The sequence below is a fragment of the Buteo buteo genome, chromosome 1 (assembly GCF_964188355.1).
Source record: "Buteo buteo chromosome 1, bButBut1.hap1.1, whole genome shotgun sequence".
In the NCBI taxonomy this organism is placed as follows: domain Eukaryota; kingdom Metazoa; phylum Chordata; class Aves; order Accipitriformes; family Accipitridae; genus Buteo; species Buteo buteo.
This window is the reverse complement of record NC_134171.1, coordinates 65277105-65296688: the sequence shown is the minus strand read 5'-3', so window position 1 is coordinate 65296688 and position 19584 is coordinate 65277105. Positions and strand designations below refer to the sequence as shown.

Here is a 19584-nt window from a genome sequence, read left to right as displayed (position 1 = left end):
TGTGCTATTCTCATCAAGGGAAGTGGTTCCAGACGGCTTAAAGCCTTTTACTTAAGCCCTCTGCATGGGAACAAGCCTAATACCTGCATTGCAAGAGAAAACAAAGGGCTCACTTTTTTTGAAAGATCTAGATCATTCTTCTCCTCTTCACTTCAAAACTCTGGCTGTGACTGAGAGACAACAGAAGAACCCTTATGTGTCTTTGTGTATCTGGGAGCCTTGCATGTTCCCTCACTGACTCACCTCCTCCAAATGGCGCCCATATAACCCTGCGAATAGATTTCACCCAATCCTCCATGTCATTCTGTGTGCTCGCCATAAGAAGGTACGTCTCATGATTAGCTGTCATCCGCTCTCGGTCTCCTCCTGCAAGAGAAGATAATTGCACTTAGAAACCCTTTTGCTTTCCTGCCCAGCCAAGTTCCTGCCAGACTGACTGCTGAAAGCAGTAATAGTGGCTCCATAGCAAGCAGACATGGATACTATGCAGTAGAGTGTTTATCGTCAGACACGGCATGAAAAGAAGGTCCTGTAAGTACATTTCCCATCAGACAGCGAGAAGTTGTCACGCTTCCAAAAGGAAATGAGAGGATAAATGTCATCAGTAAACAAAAACAGCTCCATGCCATTCCAAGAATCACGGGGGCCCGCACTAATCTGTAACGATATATGCACTGGAAATTTTGCAGCAGTTCCTGTACCATGATAGAGACAATAAACGCAGAGAGAGATAACCGTGCTTTGAACAAGCGGGGATGATTCCATTTTTATTTTCAGGAACACAATGTGTCACGTTCGTGGCAATGACATTTGATACACCCAAGTGTTGCTGTGAATCTCTAAGGCGGCAGCCGATGCTAGCAGCTGGTACAGTCCACTGCCTTCGATGGGTCTGATGAGAATTAGATTAAGAGGGAACACACTGCCTTATTATCATTTATTTAAAGGATGGGCCGACACCAAGAAGGTCAAAACCAGAACTTGGCTTGCCACAGCTCCAGGTTTTCACACTTGTAGTACTGCTTCACCTCCATTCTAATAGGTACTATGTTAGTGCAAGAGCACTTGGGGATGCAAACCACCCTTCCAGCATTGCAGAGGGAGCAAACCCTTCCAGAAAGATAGCACCAGACATTTTGAAGCCCTTTCACTGAGCCAAAGGCATGCATGTGTACTTCATGCACAAACGCGATGCACCTAGAAATCCCTTGAGTTCTGTGTTCATCTCTTTCCAGCTTCTTCCATCCCTATTTTTGATTCTAGTCATGTCTAAAGTAAGTATCTCTGTTCATTACAGGAGGAATACTGCTCCTTGGAGGCCTTCGGAAGAGCACCATGCTCAGTGTTGGGCACTGGAACAGCTAGGTTTCTAAAGAGAAATTTCTTAAGGGCTAGAAAATCCAACCACAACTTCCTGGCACAACTGTTCTGAATGAACCTACCTGTATAGTGCACACTTTACAGGATTAGGACACACAACTGTAAAAGGGACTGAATTGAAACTTGGTGACCACAAAAGCCAGATTTTTCCAGACATGAGCAGATTCTACTGAAGACTTATTCTTAAGGTTTACATCATTGTTCAAAACTTAAATCTGAACTTGGAGGTAAAGAGAGACTCTGGTTTTCTACAGTCAAAATACAGCCATTGATATACCATAAGTTCCCCAAAAAGGCATCCAAAGAAGTAATGCAACAACCTGAAGTACAATACATTTTAGACTATACCACAGTTCAAAAGTCTGAAGAACACTACTTTTTTTCTAAGACATAGTTAAAAGGTAGGGATGAACCTATTTTAAGTGCCAACACTAGAGAAATATCAACATGAGCTAAACTGCATTGTTTGGGTTTTTTAAAATCCTTTTAGTGACTAGCATAAGAATTGGTACAAAACGTGAGTCTTACTTCTATGCTATGTTCTGTCACTTTTACCTTTCAAGAAGTGGAGGATGAAGGTACGGGGAGGGGGAAGCATAAGCATCCCAAATGGTAGCACTCCACATCAACCCTGCCCAGCAGAAAGCACATAGTCAGGCCCTGGAAATTTACTCCCCATCTCTACCTTTTACATAGCCATCTTGACCAGACTGAGGACAGATCTCTCCCACTCAAGCACAAAGAGTAGATATGATACTGTCTACAGTCTACTTAAACTGGCATATTTTACACATCATCTAGAGTTCTCATCCTGAAAAGACCCAAAAACAAACAGAAAGTTTCAATATATTGTCACAGCTATTAAATATAATAGTAATAAATATAGTACAGATTAAAAGCATGTGACACAGTTGTGCCCCTTTTGTGGCTGATAAAAACTGAAAAAAATTATTTATACTACCATATTGTACTGTAGCTGCTGCTTCTTCTTTTTTTTCTTTTCTTTTCTTTTTTTTTTTTTTTTAAATGGACCAGGATCCTGTAAGGTGCCATATGAAAAGATGCATTCACACAAAATACATATCAGATCCAGGAATAAAACAAGAGGTGACCTGATTTTCTTACTAAAGAGGCAACAAAAAAGATGACAGCCATAGCCAAGTGATGGTCCTCCTTTTGGGTGTCTGTCAGATCGCTCCATATTTTTGAATAGCCTGTGTATTTAAGTTCAGCAGATTATGTGAGATTTACTCAGTTACCATGTTATGAAAAACCAGAGGGTGTTCTCCAGATAAACTGGATTGATCACAGAAGTCTAGATAGTTCATTTACAGTGTGGATTCCAGAGCAGTACTCTAAACAACTAACTCAAGTAAACACCCACTCAGCTAATACATAATTAATCTGTGTTTAATTTTGCAGAGAAGGAAAGCATAATGTTTAGTTACATTATCTTTTGGTATGAGAAAGCGAAGCTTTCCTAACAAAAGGAGCTTCACCATTTTATAGCAATTCTGGATCTGTCTACTTTGTAATTCAACTCCTTTCTTTCACACCACAATATTGCATCTTGCAGGGTTCTTCTACTTGTACATTAATTTAGTTACTACTCAAGAACTGAAGCCTCACTGAAAGACTTTTGGGGACACAATAGCACATATTGGATTTGTATTTTACTGCAAATGTTAACTTTTAGTGGGACTGTGTTTTAAATACAAAATTAATAAGATCGGGGGACAGACAAGAAGAAATGATGATGATTCAGGAAATAGCCATCTCAGATAAGTAATATCAGATAAACAGAAATAGAAGGACCTTTCTGAATCTTCAGTAGGTCCACAGGACACTTCTGAAAGATGCTATTTAGAATCTCCAACTCATTTTTTTTTCCCCTTGTAATATTATTGTTATTATTATAATGAAGCATGAGTAGATCACAATCTCCAAAAATCAGACATCTATTCATACCATAGATACCAGCATTAAGTACGTCAACATGAAAATGATGCTCAGCATGAAGTCCATTACAGATATGAATGCATCCTTATTCCTTTCCTGTGAGCATGCAAATCATAATTTATTTTACCTGTACTGTTGTATGGCTCCAGATTATGCCTTCTCAAATTTCCTTCCCTGCATTTGCAGTCCAAGTATAAGAAATGCCTAACCCTGCGTGCTGTGGCCTGCTTGTGAATAGCCAAGTCAAGGGGCTGGAATACGAACTCCACTTCCCCCCCCCCCCCTTTTTTTTTCATCTTTTCCCCTTGTTACTTTGCAGGTGTCACAGGACCTGGAAGGAGTAAAACCCAGTCTACCTGACCAAAGAAGTTGACCCTGGCATATTCAAGATGAAAAGCTGCTGTTTACACAACTGATGTGTATATCCTGTTTCTTCCAGCCTCTGGTAACTGCTGAAAGTAATTGGATCTATACTGTTTCTCAAAACTACAATGTAATATCACATATTGTTATTCCTGCAGCCCTAACCAATCCTTTATCTGTTTTATTTTCCTGGCAGCATCAGAAATGAATTCTTATTTATTGAAGAAATCTATCCATAACATCCATTTGGAGTGGAAGCAGTGAAACAGCACAATACCACGACGAATATTCCACTTTGAACAGGTCAGATTTCTCCTCTTGCCCCCTTTGGGACTAGCAATGACTTGCAGGTTCCCAAGTGTTCCTTCCTGCCTCCTTCGGGGACTCAGTAACCAGTAAATACAGACCACTGCTGTGCTTCGTGGTAGGACAGCCTGGACCACTCGGCCCCATGCTGCGTGCAGCTTTGTGCGCAGAGCCAGCACCGCTCTGATACAAGCGAGGCGAGGTATTTTAACACCTCTTGCCAGCAACCGGAAAAAAAACAATTAAAATACGGAGAGACCAATTCTTGAGGGGATCCACTCCGCAGGGGAAAAGAAAGGGAACAGCCTGCGCTTGCTCAAGCAGCACCACACCACACTCGGAAAAGCATGAAGAGGCGGTGACTGAATATAAGGGTGATTGCTTCCTGAAATACCAGGCTCAACAGCTCTCCTGCTTTTTATTGTCCATCAATTAAATGTGAATGCACAGACATTTTGCATTCAGCTGCAGGGGTGGGGTGGGAAGTTGTGCAAGGTGGGGGTTTTTTGTAGTCTCTTCCTGTCTAACCCAACACCCTTCTCTTACCTGAAGGCACCCAGGCTGGACTCCGAATGAAATATTTGCTTGTCCTTATAAAAGCATCTTGGATTTCTTGCGAACAGTAGTTCCAGCATTCTTGAGAATGGAATGCGAAGGGATTAAATTCATTCCAACTGTTTAGAAGAGAATTTTCTCCCAGGAGAAACATCAAAAACTAGGATTAATCTGATTTTTCTGAGTGGAGAATGTCATGGCCAACCTCAAAAGAACATTGACATTCCAACAAAAAAAAAATTTGGGGGCCAATTTCAAAGCAAAACAGTTCCCTACTCCCTTGTGCATAGCCACAGTTTCTAAAACCCTTGCTCTCAGCTTGGGAACTGGAAGGTGGTCAAAGGCAGACTGGCATTACAACAGAACCCACTGGGTTTTCTTTAGAAACACCCTCATGCCTGGATACTTCACATTTGTTTCCTAAATTTTTAATTTCACAGGAAAATGCTAAATAGTAAAATTTTAGCCTTCTAATGTTTCATATGAATACACTAAACACACCTCCATATGGTATTCAAATAGGAACGCCTGGCTCCTCATCACCTCACAAAAAATCAAGCCATATACTTACAAAAAGATTTAGGAGCTGATATTCAGACATTAGTTTCTGAGAATCTTGCCCGAGGAGTCCTTTGTTTTCCTTCTGTTGCACCCTGTTTTCACTTTATTTTCTTAATTTTTTTTTAGCTTGTCTTTCAAATAGTTCTCACTGCTATATGGTCTGGAATTCTCTTCCAGCTACTACTGTCCATCACCACATTTCTGCATATGTGCACTGAACCAATGCCACTCTCTTCTCCCACATGTCCCTGTATCACCCGAAGCCTCACAGTTGCACCAGCCTTTAAGTTAGAAGAGCTGATCTTTCATACAAATTGTTTGTAACTCAGAAATGTACCCATCTGTGTGTTGCATCAATCTTCCAAGTGTAGCCAGGTGTAGAAGTAAGTGCCATCCTCGTGTGCAGTGAAGCAGGCATGCTCTTCTCTGTTCAGATGTATGATAAGACTATGTAATTTATAGTTCTTCATCAGGACTCCAATTAGTATTTCTTCACAAGCAAACCACCAATAATTATGATAGAATTCATGATTCTTCCACTATACTTTGTGCTCTTAAATTTTCCCCTGCACTGCACATTAAGTGACATATTTAATCTATTTCTCTGGAAAAACCCACCTGCATTTCCTTCGTCAACTTTCACTTTATGGCATTTATATTCAGACTTTTTAATCCTAAGCAGAAATCATCTCTGCAAGTTGTAGAGGATACTAGAATATCAGAGACCACGATGAACAACCTTATTCTCCTTTTTTTTTCCCTAATGAAACTCCTCGTTTAAGAACAAAACAGAAATTATCATTCCCCAACCTTGATATTAACTCAACACTAACCACTGCTGCTTTAAGCACAGAAGTCTGACTTGACATACTGATGAGCTACTAAAAGACAGTTCAAATCCATACGTGTCTGTCCTCCATATACTGACACTGGCAACTACAGGATCCATCCATCTATCCTCAAGTGAGTAAAAAAATTCTATCATAGCTGTTAAATCTTATAATCACACCCAACTTTAAGGTAACATAAGAACTCTTCTGCTGGCCCCTGCCTGTGCTCATGAACCCTGCACATCCTGAGTCTGATGAAAATCACATATAGGCATCTTTCAAGGATGATTCAGGTTCCTGCACTGAGGTGATATGGGACAATTTGCCCTTCAAACTGCCCTCAAACTGTTAGACCAGTTTGAGCACTAAAATATTTTATGTTCATTCCAACTGGGCCAGCGGAAAAACCTAACTACAAAAAGCTTGGTCAGAACACAGGTTGAAATTTGCAAAGCAAAATGAAGGAGCTAAGCGCTGGGATGCAACTGGATTTTAATGAGATTTTAATGTCTTACTGGCTCTGGGATTCATTGAGAAACCCTTCTTCATAGTAAGTGAGAATCTATGTTGAAGGCTTAGCAGCTGCTGCATCTCACATGACTAATTTAAAGAACAGAAAGAGACACAACTACTTGAAACTCACAACATTTTTGTACTGTGTATACCACTTGCTAAGCAGTCAAGCTTATGTTCTTACATATGTGTTGGTGGAGAGGAAGTAGGGGCAATGAATTTCTGTGTATCAGCTTGGGACTTATTTCTGATGATGCAGGTACGGAGCTTGGAGACAAGAGCTGGGGAGGGGGTGTGTTGGGTTTTCTGTTGTTTGTTTGTTTATAAGTCTTAAAAGCATCTTTATTCTGCACATGCCTGGTATTGCTCCTGCTCTTCCTGACTGTCTAAAACTCTACCAAGAATTTAAAGCATCCTCTTAGTTCAACTAGGATGAAAAAAAGAGTACATAGGCTAAGTTCAAGTCACTGCCACCTTTTTCGTTTATCACAAAATTAAGGTAGTCTGGAGAACCAAGTTCTTAATGATCATGCAAAAACTCACCTGAAAACAAACAACCCACACTGTATGATTATCAGAGACAAACAGTCTATATTTACAGGAGCTTCACCATTACTTCTGAAGTGACTGTTACAGAATATAAGCTGTATGTTCTCATCACAAGAGACCTGCCCCATGGAAACTACACAGAACATTGTTGTATTTTCCAACAGTACTCAACTTACTTCTTTCATAGCACAGCTTGTCTAAAACATATCTATATCATGAAGGAGAAAAGAAGTCCATGAACTGAAGATGTGATGTTGGACTTCATGAAGCTGAAAATCAACCAGGGAGGCTAAGACCAAGGCGGATGGGGAGAGGGGAAGAGCTTGACCTTGGAGTATAAAAGAAAGCACCCTGGAAAGTTCTCTATTTAAAAGACATTATCAGAGCCATCAGTGATGGAAATCCCAAAAGCCAAGAGAAATAGAAAACTAGCACTAAGCTAGGCTGCACTGAACAGGCTCCTTGCATGCTAAACAATCAAATCCTAAAATGCCCAATTGTTTTATCTTGCACTGAGCTCCCCAGATACTAAATTGAACGTACAACCTGTCAACTCAGCATTTCATTCAGGTCCACAAAAAAAACCCTGTCCAGCTTAAAATCAAAGAGATTTGGGCAATCTTGTATCTTAGCTTATTATTTGATGATTCCTGAGATTTTAGGATCTGTGTTTTGAAGACCTTCATGACAAAACTGAGTACAGAAACTTGTTTCTAGGAAAAAAACTTAAGCTAATAAAATAAAACATAATTGAGACACAGCAATAATTGAAACAAGGAACTTCTCACTAGCCCTATTATGTAATATATGGCAAACCAGATTCCAAAGATCATAAAGATACTAAGAGGAAACTCCTATGTACTGTAAAAGTCCTAACAATACTAGGTGAAATAATGTTGGCTGCTTTTCCACAGATGTTTAAACACATAAATCCATCCAGATGGCTGGATGTTACAACATGAGTGGCTACCATTAGAATTTAACTCCTAAGCATTTTCAAAAGGTGTTTCATAAAACTTGAAAAATACCCTCTGTTGTTCTTTTGAAACCAGAGCAGGTAGCAGACCCAGTTCATGATTTTGAGTTCCACTACATAGCTGCATTACCTCTAAAGCTTTAATGACAGGTAATAGACTGGGTTGAGGAAGATAGACAAATTACAATTTCAATTCTTCTACCCAGGACTGTCCTGTTGTATCTTCTGTTCTTGTTTGGCTCAATGCTGCTCTGTCTTCTGAAAGGAGACACAGATGGCCGGAAAATATGCTTATATCACCTATGTGTTTTAAATGACTAATACCACCACCACTGAGAAACCTCAGCATTGAAATACAATGTTATCAAACTCACCATTGTTTTACTAACAAACTATATCAGGTGCACTATTTAATTTCTCTCTTCACAAAGAACTAATACAATTTCCTAAAGAGGGGAATTAAGTAACTGCAAACAAGTCAATAATAAAGATACTGCTTTTTAAATACTTCAGTACAAATATCATTTTCTGCTCCTAGTATCCAAGCTGATCTTTTGCATTAATAATCTTGAACAGCAGTTTTCTGCACTGAGTGTATTGGTTTTTGGGCATATTAGCTTTTCAACATAAAAGCTACAGCCTAATTTAAGTGCTAAATGGCAAAAGACTGCTAACACAAGTACATTCCCTGGTGGGCATTGTGCTCTATCACAATTTCCCTGCTTGCAGAATGCCTGGAAGACAGCAGGGCTTTTTCAATAGAAAGAGTTGTTTTCATGAAGCTCTGAACCAGCTGCTATTGGATACTTGAAATCAGGCTAAGGAAATGTATTCATCATGTGTAACACAATGAATACTCTGTACAGGTAGCTTTCTTCTGTGCTGCAGCGCTACAACTGCAGCACATCTGTCTATAAGAGTAAGTTTAGTGTCTTGCACAGTAAAAGCATAAAATCAGTGCCATATTTAAGCATTTTGTCTTTCTCGTAATGTAATAATTATTGCTTAAATACCTGAGCAAAAACCTGTGATGCTTGCTCATCAGCAGTTACAATTGTGTTAGAAAGATGTCATTAAAGAGAGATGTGAATTCAAATCATCCATTGTACCATATAAGAGCTCTGATTTTTTCAGAGCACAATCTTTTCAGGCATGTCTCATTCTTACTCTCTTTCCTCTCCTCCCCTAGTTTTGCTATCCTTCCTTTATTCCTAATTTGAATTTCTGCTACGCTTCAAACAGATTTAACAGTTATCCACCTCATCCTCAGACGGAGATCCCAAGTGCTACCTGTTTTGCAGTCTGTTCCTCCTACCCTTCCCTGGCACTAAGATGTTGGTGCCAGCACAGTCAACTTTTTTATCATGCCCTTCCCCAGTGCCATTCCCACTTGAAAAAATCTCATCTCTCTTCTTGCTCAAGGCACACCGCCCAGAACATTTTGTTTACAGGTTGCATTAAAAGGCCATCAAGCTCTGTGGACCCCATCACAGCTTTACACTTCACCAGTCCCTGAGCAGCAGCACACATCGCTGCCTTCCCAGTTAATCAGTACCACGCAGAAGTCAGAGGCATGCTTCTTTTGCACTGCTGTTGATAGTTTTCAGCTTTCCAGAATTTTTCAATGTTGTCAGCATTGTTGTGATATAAAAGGCGGTCTGAACTGTCATGTTTGCTGTTCTATTGTTGTGACTTTCAGCTGTTTCCAGAGTTGCTAGTAACGTTTTCCGCATCCACTAGCAATTCTACTTTCTTATATTCATTGAAGCTCTGTGAAACCACACAGCAGCAAAAATATATTTTTCTACCTTTTTTTTTCAGCCATACTAACAGATGAAATCACATTCTTCTCCCTGTATAGTGAAGACTGGCGATGAATTCACAGAAGCAGATGGATCGGGGGAAAAAAGGGTCAGATTTACAGTATGCAAGTTATACCTTTATAGAAAAGAAATTGCTTCAGTGCAGTTGACTGCAAATACCCTAAATGCACACTCTGGCACTAACATGAAACTTAGCAAACATTCTGACAAAGCATGTATTATAATTTTACCTGGTCTTGACAAACTATTACACTTATTGCAGGGAAGCAGAAAAATAATTTGGTGGATCCACAAAAGACACATCAGTATCACTTCTCAAGAAGGCTTCTCACTCCTTGTGCCTTGCAATGGAATCTCACACAAGCTTTTTTGGTAGGAAGATGTGGAAAATACAAATAAACAAAAAAACAGACTGACCGTAGAAATCCGGTCCTATATGTCCTTCATTACTACTAGGATTTAAGACATATACAGTATTGATCCAGTTATAGAACAAAGCATACCAGGCCACACTTGTCCATGTACATGTACAGTGCCATCACAGTGCCCTATTTTCAAAACTTCAACCATAAAGAGCTTTCCTCTGAAATTATGAGTTCAAGAAAGTAAAAATAAAGCAGAAAGTCTTGCCTAATGCCATTAACTATTAAAAACATATACTGTGGCTTTTTTAGTTAAAACTTGTACACACAGAAGATACAAAATCAAATCAAATTGTCAATGCCTTTTTTTTTTTTTTTTTTTTTTTTTTGACAAAGAAGGTAGACCAAGTCCATCTTTGTGAGTTTTCTTCCCCCATTTTTCTGACATTGGCCAATAGCTTCCTGGGGACAGAAACAAGAGAGATTTGCCTTCTGAACTACAGCTTGGATTCTAACAGATAGCAGAACTCACTTGTGACCTCCAAGAAGAAACAAAATAGAGAGAAGAACATGGCTTTTTCAATGACCTGTGATGCTCAAATGTTTTACTGCTTTACTTCTACTACTTTCTCATCAGACTATGCCATTTCTACATCTGAATTGCAGTAACCAAGAGAGGACTGGATTGCTGCAGCCAGGTCTCAGCTCTGTGGCACCGCATTTTACCCAGCCACTGATTACACAGGTTTGTATTTGATGCTATGCCTATAGGGTAGGTGATTTCAAGGAGGGATGCAGAAGACCTTCAGGGAAACACCTGATCAATCAGATGTCAAATGTCCTCAGCACTGAGTAGTTCCACTGAGAAGACCTATTGTTTTTAATAGAAAGGCTTCACTAAGCAATTGACACCTTCTTCAAATACTGTTAAGTGTATTCGTTAGAAATGGGGGAGGGCAGAACTACAGAAATGCCTCCACTTTTAACTGCTTCATCTGCCCGCTGGTTGCCATCTGATTGTTGCAATAGTGCTACAGTGTCTACAGACAATTTCTCAAATTTGACAGTTCTCACCCCCTGAAATTACTATTTTACTTGCTCCTTCCAGTAACAGTTAAAATCTGTGGAAAACTATGACTTGTCATATGACTTGCCAAGAGGGAATCAATGTATTTATGTAGCTGGGAAGGAATGTGAGGGTCACATAATGTCAAACACTAGTGGTGGTGCAAGCCTCACTAGATGACTTCACTGTTACCTGTTGTAACTGATTTATTCTAAGAGAAAAGCATTAATACAAATTATTACAGCAAATTTATTTTCTCTGTCCTATGTGACACACCTTAAATTATTGCATTCCTGTCATTTGACAATAACCTTCTCTGAAGTGTCTCAAGTTGGACACCCAAAATGACCATCATGTTACTTGAAATTTGGCTGATCTCTAAGTTTATTTTAGAGAAATTCTCTGCAAACATATATCCATCTCTGCTTCTACGGAGAGAGGGGAAAAAGCCCCATGCATTTGCTGGTCCAGACGTATTGAACAATGTAGAAAATGCTTTAGAACTTGACTACGAGGACTGTTTTGGCAAAAAGCAGGATGCTGGAGCTGTTGCTGCTGCAGAGACGGCTGCCCTGTGCTACCAAATGCTTTCTTTGCTTTTCAGCCGTACATCATGAATTGCACTGAAGTGCAAGACTCAACTTGAAATGGATTATTTCGAAAGGTCAGTTCCACAGCACATATTTGTACGGCATTTGACCTAGCAGGAAATTAAAACTTCAGATGATTTTAAGTAAGGAAGAATCAATACCCAAACACAAGTCCTCAAACATAAATTCACCCAGGGACTTTAGGCTGCAAAGCCAGCATGCCAAGATGCCAGACCTAGGTTGTCCTTAGAGTCTTAGCAAGAACAACATTCAAAGCATGCGCTCACTTCAGCTCTCAGCATCTACTCATTAAGGTCTCTGTCTGTCATGAATATGAAATATCCTGAGCCTTCAGCAGGTAGAAATCGAGATGCTCTTTTATCAGTCTAAACGTGCTCTTGGAAATTAGCTCAGTACAAAAACAAAGTTGCACAGCTAAATTCTTGTGGTGTTTCTCTGGAAGGAGGCCAGCCAAAAAGAAGAGCTTTGATCAGGACATAACCATCTGGTATCCCAGGACACTGAATTGTGGCGAAGCCATAACTTCAGCCAGTCTTGGAAATCGTGTCTCATACACTGGCCTATGGCCACTGCTGCATACAGACAAGCAGACAATGCTATTGTTATTAATTCTCCAGTAACAAAACTGATCTGCCAAACACAGAAAATGTTGTATTTCTTCTAATTTTACAGACAATTGTTTTGTAAACAGACAGAAAAGAAACTGTGTTTCCAACAGGTTCCAAGAAAAACAGTTTCCCTTCCCCAGCAGGAACTGACCATGCTCTCCCAACTTCTGGACATGGAGCTTTCCAGTCTGCACTGAATTACACCCAAATGTAGAAATACTTCATTACTCCAGAGAGCAACCAGTTATTTCAGCTCATATCTGACTTCAGATTTGATCACAGTTAAAAATAATAGAACTTTGTGGAACAGATAGAAAACCAAAAGGATGCAAATATCCTAACTAAGCAAGCATATATTATGCATGTACATCGCTTCATCATAACTTCACTTGTTTAATAATGCAAAGTCATGTTTTAGCAGTTTAGAAAATAAATCAAGAGTAAGTTAGTCAATAAAATGTGGGCTGGCATATGCAGAAGGCAATTACCTAATACAAAGTTAAGTTGCGGCATAAGATGATGTTCCTTATCTAAAGTAGCAGGAGATTTCAGTCATCAGTTCAGGACATTTGTTACACAGCTCATCTGAAATCAGCCATCTCCAGGAACACTGCGCCTCTTAGCACCATTTTCGGATATCAGTTCAATATTAACTCTGACAGAAGTGTGCCACTTAATGAATTATCAGCTCAACTCTCCAGTCCTTTAAATGTCTCTGAAATTTCTAATTCAAGTGCAGCTTTCCCCAAGAAAGAGCCACCAAACACCAGTTATCTGCAGAAAACAAACACTGCTTAGTGTTCTGTAAATCTCCACACCTAGCAATAGAGCAGATCAAGCTAAGAATGAACAGAAACCTCATTTCAGCTTTGTTTTGTTATAAATATGCCACAGACACACACATGTTGATAATATGGTCCACGTTTCCCATTCTTATTCATGAGCACAGAACGATCCTAGAGTGCATTTACTTCTAATTTGGGTAGGTCTATACTTTTGCCTTGACAGGTGGAACCTATATACCACAGGATGCCTTTTTCAGACAAAGATCACTTGGGTGTCATTTCTGGCAGCGTACGCTAACAGAAAGTACTTGCAAGGTGAAACCCAGTATATTTTGAAGTATTGTTTTTTAAAGGACATTTGTCCTGGTTTCAGCTGGGATAGAGTTGATTGTCTTCCTAGTAGCTGGTACAGTGCTATGTTTTGAGTTCAGTATATGCAAAGAATGTTGATAACACACTGATATTTTCAGTTGTTCCTAAGTAGCGTTTAGTCTAAAGTCAAGGATTTTTCAGCTTCTCAAGCCCAGCCAGCAAGAAAGCTGGAGGGGCACAAGAAGTTGCACAGGACACAGCCAGGGCAGCTGACCCAAAGTGGCCAAAGGGGTATTCCACACCATGGGACGTCACATCTAGTATAGGAACTGGGGGGAGGGGGGTGGGGGGAATCGCTGCTTGGGGATTAACTGGGCGTTGATCGGCGGGTGGTGAGCAATTGCACTGTGCATCATTTGTATATTCCAATTCTTTTATTATTACTGCTGTCATTTTATTAGTGTTGTCATTATTAGTTTCTTCTTTTCTGTTCTATTAAGCCGTTCTTATCTCAACCCACGAGTTTTACTTCTTTTCCCGATTTTCTCCCCCATCTCACTGGGTGGGGGAAGAGTGAGTGAGTGGCTGTGTGATGCTTAGTTGCTGGCTGGGGTTAAACCATGACAACATTATAAGGGATGGAATGCTAACTTGGTTCATGGTACAGAAAAAATGTAAAATGGATAATATACATACATTTTCACAGACAGATCTTGTACAAAAAGACTGTCTTGTGTCTACTTGCCATTTCTTTGAAACACTAGAAGAGGACCACTGATGAGGTGAGACTTCTGCCAGCCACAGACCTGCCTCTGACAGGTGAAGATGGCCCCTCATTCCCTCACACACAGAAGAAATCCACAGAAACTCTGACACACGTAACAAACTCAAAAACTGTTTGTCAGCAGCATGCACAACATGGGAAATGCTCATCACCGGTCAACCCCCTCTTACAAGAAGTACCAGGAATTCTTTAGTCCCAAGAAATTAAACACACTTGAGGACTGATGCCACCTGTATGAACAAGGAAACAGCAGACATCAATGCCCTCCATCAGGCAGATGTGGCAAGGTGGCAATGGGAGATAATATTATGGATAACTCCAGCAGTAGCTGTTTAGCTTAAAGGAAAATTGTTTACTGTTTCTTCTGTCTTCTCACTCACAACATCACTGGGCTAGTCAGAGAGCCTATTAAAGATTTTAGGCTCAGCTCATCATAGGCTTAAGTGGTTTCAGGGCCACTGCAAACCAATGGAACTTCAACTCCTTATACCAGCAGTTTTACCCCACATCCTCATTCCATCTGAGAACAACTCAAGATGGGCTCCCAGGATACACTTTAAGAAAGGAGTCAGATAGTTAAATCTGAACTAGTCACAGTACACTCTTTTTATGGCAAGGAAGAAGAACTGCCAGAGGGTGATTCATCTGAGCTATCTTTGGAGCCTCTTCTAGGATGAGATGAATCATGCTGTGGAGATATCACTTCTCTTCTGAGCTATTCATGCAGGCACACTCACATTGGCTTTCTTTGTGAGTTCATGGATGTGCATGTGTGTCTGTGTGTGTGCACGCATGCTTTAAGGGTCTATTTCTACATGCGAATGTTCGCACCTTGTTCCCTGGGCTGCTCTGGACTGCATACCAACTTTTCAGACATGCACAAGTATATGATTAGCATTTATTAAATGGCTGGTGGTTGAAAACATATCCCTGAAGTAGCTACAAACCATTTACTTATTAAGAAATATCAGTAAATGTATGAAGTAAATAACATGTAATTAAGCAGAAACAGTTACTCAAGACACTTGCTTTTCCTACTAGGAAAGATAAAAACTTCATATAATAAAGTCACGACAGTGCATGACAAACATGAGAAGTAACCAGTAGGCATTTCTGATTTTGGCACATGATTTTTGGCAAATTTCTGTACCTTGGCGGAAGGATTCAAACTCTGAGAATGCGAAAGGTGACAAAAATCCATTAGTGACAACCTGGACACCAGCAATGTATTAACCAACAAAGCCACGCCCTCAGCAGACACTGGCTAATATTGAAAAGACAGCATCTATCCTTCAGGTAATCACTGACCCTCTCAAGAAGCACAAAGCGTGAACCAGGAAAAAGTTATAAGCTTGGGATAAGGGCCTAACAACAACATGCAAATATCTGCTGCTGACAAAACAGGACAGGAATTTAACTGCCACTGGTTCCTTCAAAAAATTTCCTGTTCATAACCACCACATACACTGTAAACTGAGGCCTCTATATAGAAGTTGGCACAACTTTCTGATGTCCTCACAGAATAATAGAAGGACATGCTAATGTTAGTTGAAAGTTAGCCAAAAAGATTTCATTGAAGTTTAACAAGACTCTCTAGCTAAGTTGAAAGCTACAAAGTTATTGAATAGTAAGTTATGTTCTTTTGATGGAATCTTTAAAATTCTGTCTTATGCTTAGACTAAGTTTATACATTCAATAAAAGGGTTACTCATTCACTGACAGGTTACTATTCCCTAAGGACAATATTTCTGTAGGGAGGGCATGGAGTCCTTTTTTGTTATGTGTCTGAAGACAGACATAGCAAGCAACTGTCCCTAAACCACGTAGCATATATGGCAGAAGCTATTTTTGTAAGAACAGGACTAAAAATTATATGGTAAGATAGAAGTCAGTAAGAGATAAATATTTGCCAGTAAGATGACTAAATTAATCACCAAGACCTCCTATTCCAAATATAGCGGGAACTGCAGGATCCCATACTGTGCACGGAAGTTGCCAAAACCTGAGCAATTTTTTGGAAAGGTGTCTCTGGTATCTTAGAAAGACCCTCTCAGTATCAGTGGCACAGCTTGAACTGGCAAGTATCAGAAAGCTTGTGAGAGAGCCGGCTCTTGTAAGGTTTCCCATGCAATTTCTAGAAATTAAATCTTCTGATAGAGACACAAACTCTCTGATGCTTTTCCAAGCTGAACTGCTGAGCCCTTCTGAAGTGTGCCGAGGCACTCACCACAGGGAGAGAGGGAGGCTGCCCTCAAGAGCAGGATGTTTTTCAGGGACACACCCAATACAGGGGCACAGCTGCACTCCCAAGAGCTGAGCAGAAATCCCACGTAAGCCTGACAGAGCACTTTAAAATTATTTCTTCAAGTATTTTATGGTATAACCAGAAGCTGCCAGACAAAGAGAAGCTCCCTATCATAATGAAAGCTGAGTTGCTTTCTCCCATGTGCCATAGAACAGCCTCAGACTTTACTGGATGCTGTGGTCAATCTGTCGGACACAACACAATTAGCCCCCAGTTTGAAATAATTTCCTCCCTTGCAGTTTTCTCTCCAAAATGGAACATTCAATTTACCATTGTTTTATGCACTCACAGAGAGCTAAATTGTAAGTTTGCTACCTAGCCCAAAGCTATAAAAAACAGTTGGTACAGTGGCCTTAGAGCACTCTATGGGGATGACTGTAGTTTGGGGGGTCCCCCTGCTCCTACACAGAGATCAAGTGCAACCAGTCTCAGCGAAACCTTCTCTGAATTGCTGCTCAGCCAGTGCAAGGAGATGCAGGAGGAGAAGTGCTTTCCTACATACCAGTGTCTGCTTAGGTTTTCAAAATGAAAGAGAGCAAATGAAAATACTTGAAAGACGATGTTTAGATGAGACCTAACCATGTGTTGCACTTGCAGCACAATTTTCACTTCCTTTCAAAGAATTCATCTTCAAAATATCTCTATGGTCATAGATACAGCATCTTTAAATTATGAATAAAATAATAAAAGCACCTAAAAGGTAAATAATTTGTTCAAAACTCTACAGAAAAAAAAATCTGTTGTACAGCTGTAGAAAAAGCACCATGATCTAATCTCTAGGGCTGTGCTTTCTTTGCAAGCACACTTCCCGTCACTTTCTGAACTGTCAAGAAAATAAATTGGACACGAAGTCACTTTGAATGTTCAGATTTTTAAGCAAATTCCCTGGAACCATGTTCTCTGGGTTTCTTTCTGTGAGTATTCTACTGTAAAAACATTTATTGATAACAAGGTGAGCAGGAATACAGTTTGCATCACACATGCTACGTTTTGAAGTTGTAAGCACAAATATTCCTGGAAGAGCTACACAGTAACTCTTTATTCTCTAACGAAATCAATCTCACAAAGAAAAGAAAAACCCAAGTTGATCATGGCCGATTAAACAGAGAAAGAGACTAAAACTTACAATAACTTAACTTTTGCAGATCTGTATAAGAGATTTTCTTGCCATGGACAGATGGTCAATATCTAGTTAATCTCACCATGTTCCTTATATATTAAATACAGCTGATGCCCAGCATTACAAATTACTCTGTGACTACAGTACTGAAACTGAGAGAATAATGCTTGACTGCCCAGTAGCTGGGCAGAGCCGAGCAGAAAAGACTCGTTCAAAATGAATGGCATGAGAAGTCAGCTGAATGACCAAAGGACACCCTGCTAAAAGCCACATTATTCCACAGCTTATCCGACCAGAGCTGCTACAGTACCCACAGATGGAGAAAGAAGTGACCTGGCAATGGGAGGAAGCAAGTGAAACCAGACTAAAAATCCCCACCTGGGAAACAGGGTACATAATACAAGAACCCAGTTGTACAGAGATCTGTGCTGGCTGTGGCCAGGCTGCTAGCCACACCTGAGTGAGCCAAGTCAAATCTCACCTGGGTGAACCTATGTGACAATTCAGGGACAACACTAGTCAGCCTGTGAGAAATGGTGTGCTGCCCTGTTGTAGGATAGAGTTTCTGCCCAAGTCAGCTGTGGTGGGGGAGTTTGTTTTCTGCCTCAATTTCTCTCTCTTTATAGTCTCTGACTAGATGCACTTTTCATGCAGAATCACTCCCAGAGAATTAGGTTTTAGCCCTTGGATAGAGACTTCTGAGAGGGGAAACGGCCTCTTTGATACTCAGATTCATCTGTTCTGTAACTGATATACACAGAGTAAATAAATTTAATTTACACAAAAGAACTTGATAATTTCTCCTCTAGCGAAGGATTAACTATCAATGCCTTGAAAGGCATCTGGCAGCAGTAATCTGCAAGCCTTCCTTCTTAGGGGGCTGGACTACTACAGAAATAACTTGTGTTCCAGCCGACAGTATGCTGACAGATCAACAAATGGATTAACACAATGCCAAAGGCCCACAGATCCAGCCTGTACCCAGTGACTGTGTTGGTCCTTTTCTCCACTAACCAGTTACTGTAGTAGTTATGCTGTGTATGCCCAAATTGCCACATAAGTTTTCCAATAGTCGAGCACAGGAGAGGAGAGAGAACAACCTCTTGTTTTCCACAGTCACATGGTTCTTTGCTACTGACTTACCCAGGAATCTCAGAGAAGTTGGGTCATCTTCCTGAGCTTCAGAAACTCTGTTAGCAAAATGGGGACAAATGCCTGTGCTTTGCTCATTACTTTGAGATGAAACACTTTGTTTAAATGCTGATAAAATAATTATAAATGAGACAACATCCCGTGGAAGAGAAAATGAAAAAGGCAGCAGGATCTGAAGGGAGAGTATAGGTTAATTCAAAACGATGGTAGCAATATAATGATACAATTAGAGTGGTAAACAAATCTAGAGGTAATAAATCACTATATTAAACTAAATGTCACTATGCATTCTTACCATGTAGGCATAATTCTCACAAGAATGCCTTAAATAACTCTGATGAACTCAAATGCACAAAGATTCCAATTTAAAGAACTAATAGCAAAGTCTACCATTCAGGACTGCTAATAAGATTTCTGCAGTTTAATAGCTTTTCTCCCTAAAATAAATTTTGCTTAGCCATGTAACTAAGCTCACAGATCTCTGCTCTCAACCTTCTAGGCCAACTTCCATGACTGTACTAAAATATACACCACACTCGTAGGTCCAGGAGACAGATCTGTCACCACAGAGGCTGGGCCACTGAAAGGTTAATTCTTTCAGTAACTGCTTCTCAGCAAGACTCAGGTATGATGTCCAACAGCTCTGCTCCAGTGTGCAGAGATA

At 40.1% G+C, this 19584-nt stretch overlaps 1 protein-coding gene across 8 annotated transcripts in view; it reads right to left on the bottom strand.

Moving 5' to 3' along the window:
- ARHGAP24 (Rho GTPase activating protein 24) overlaps positions 1–19584 on the bottom strand; it is a 227030-nt gene that overhangs the window by 34755 nt on the left and 172691 nt on the right. For all 8 annotated transcript variants that reach the window (XM_075034049.1, XM_075034059.1, XM_075034078.1 and 5 more), the window contains one exon: positions 244–366. In XM_075034049.1, coding sequence (XP_074890150.1) covers positions 244–366 — 123 coding nt within the window. The remainder of the gene's footprint in view (positions 1–243; positions 367–19584) is intronic.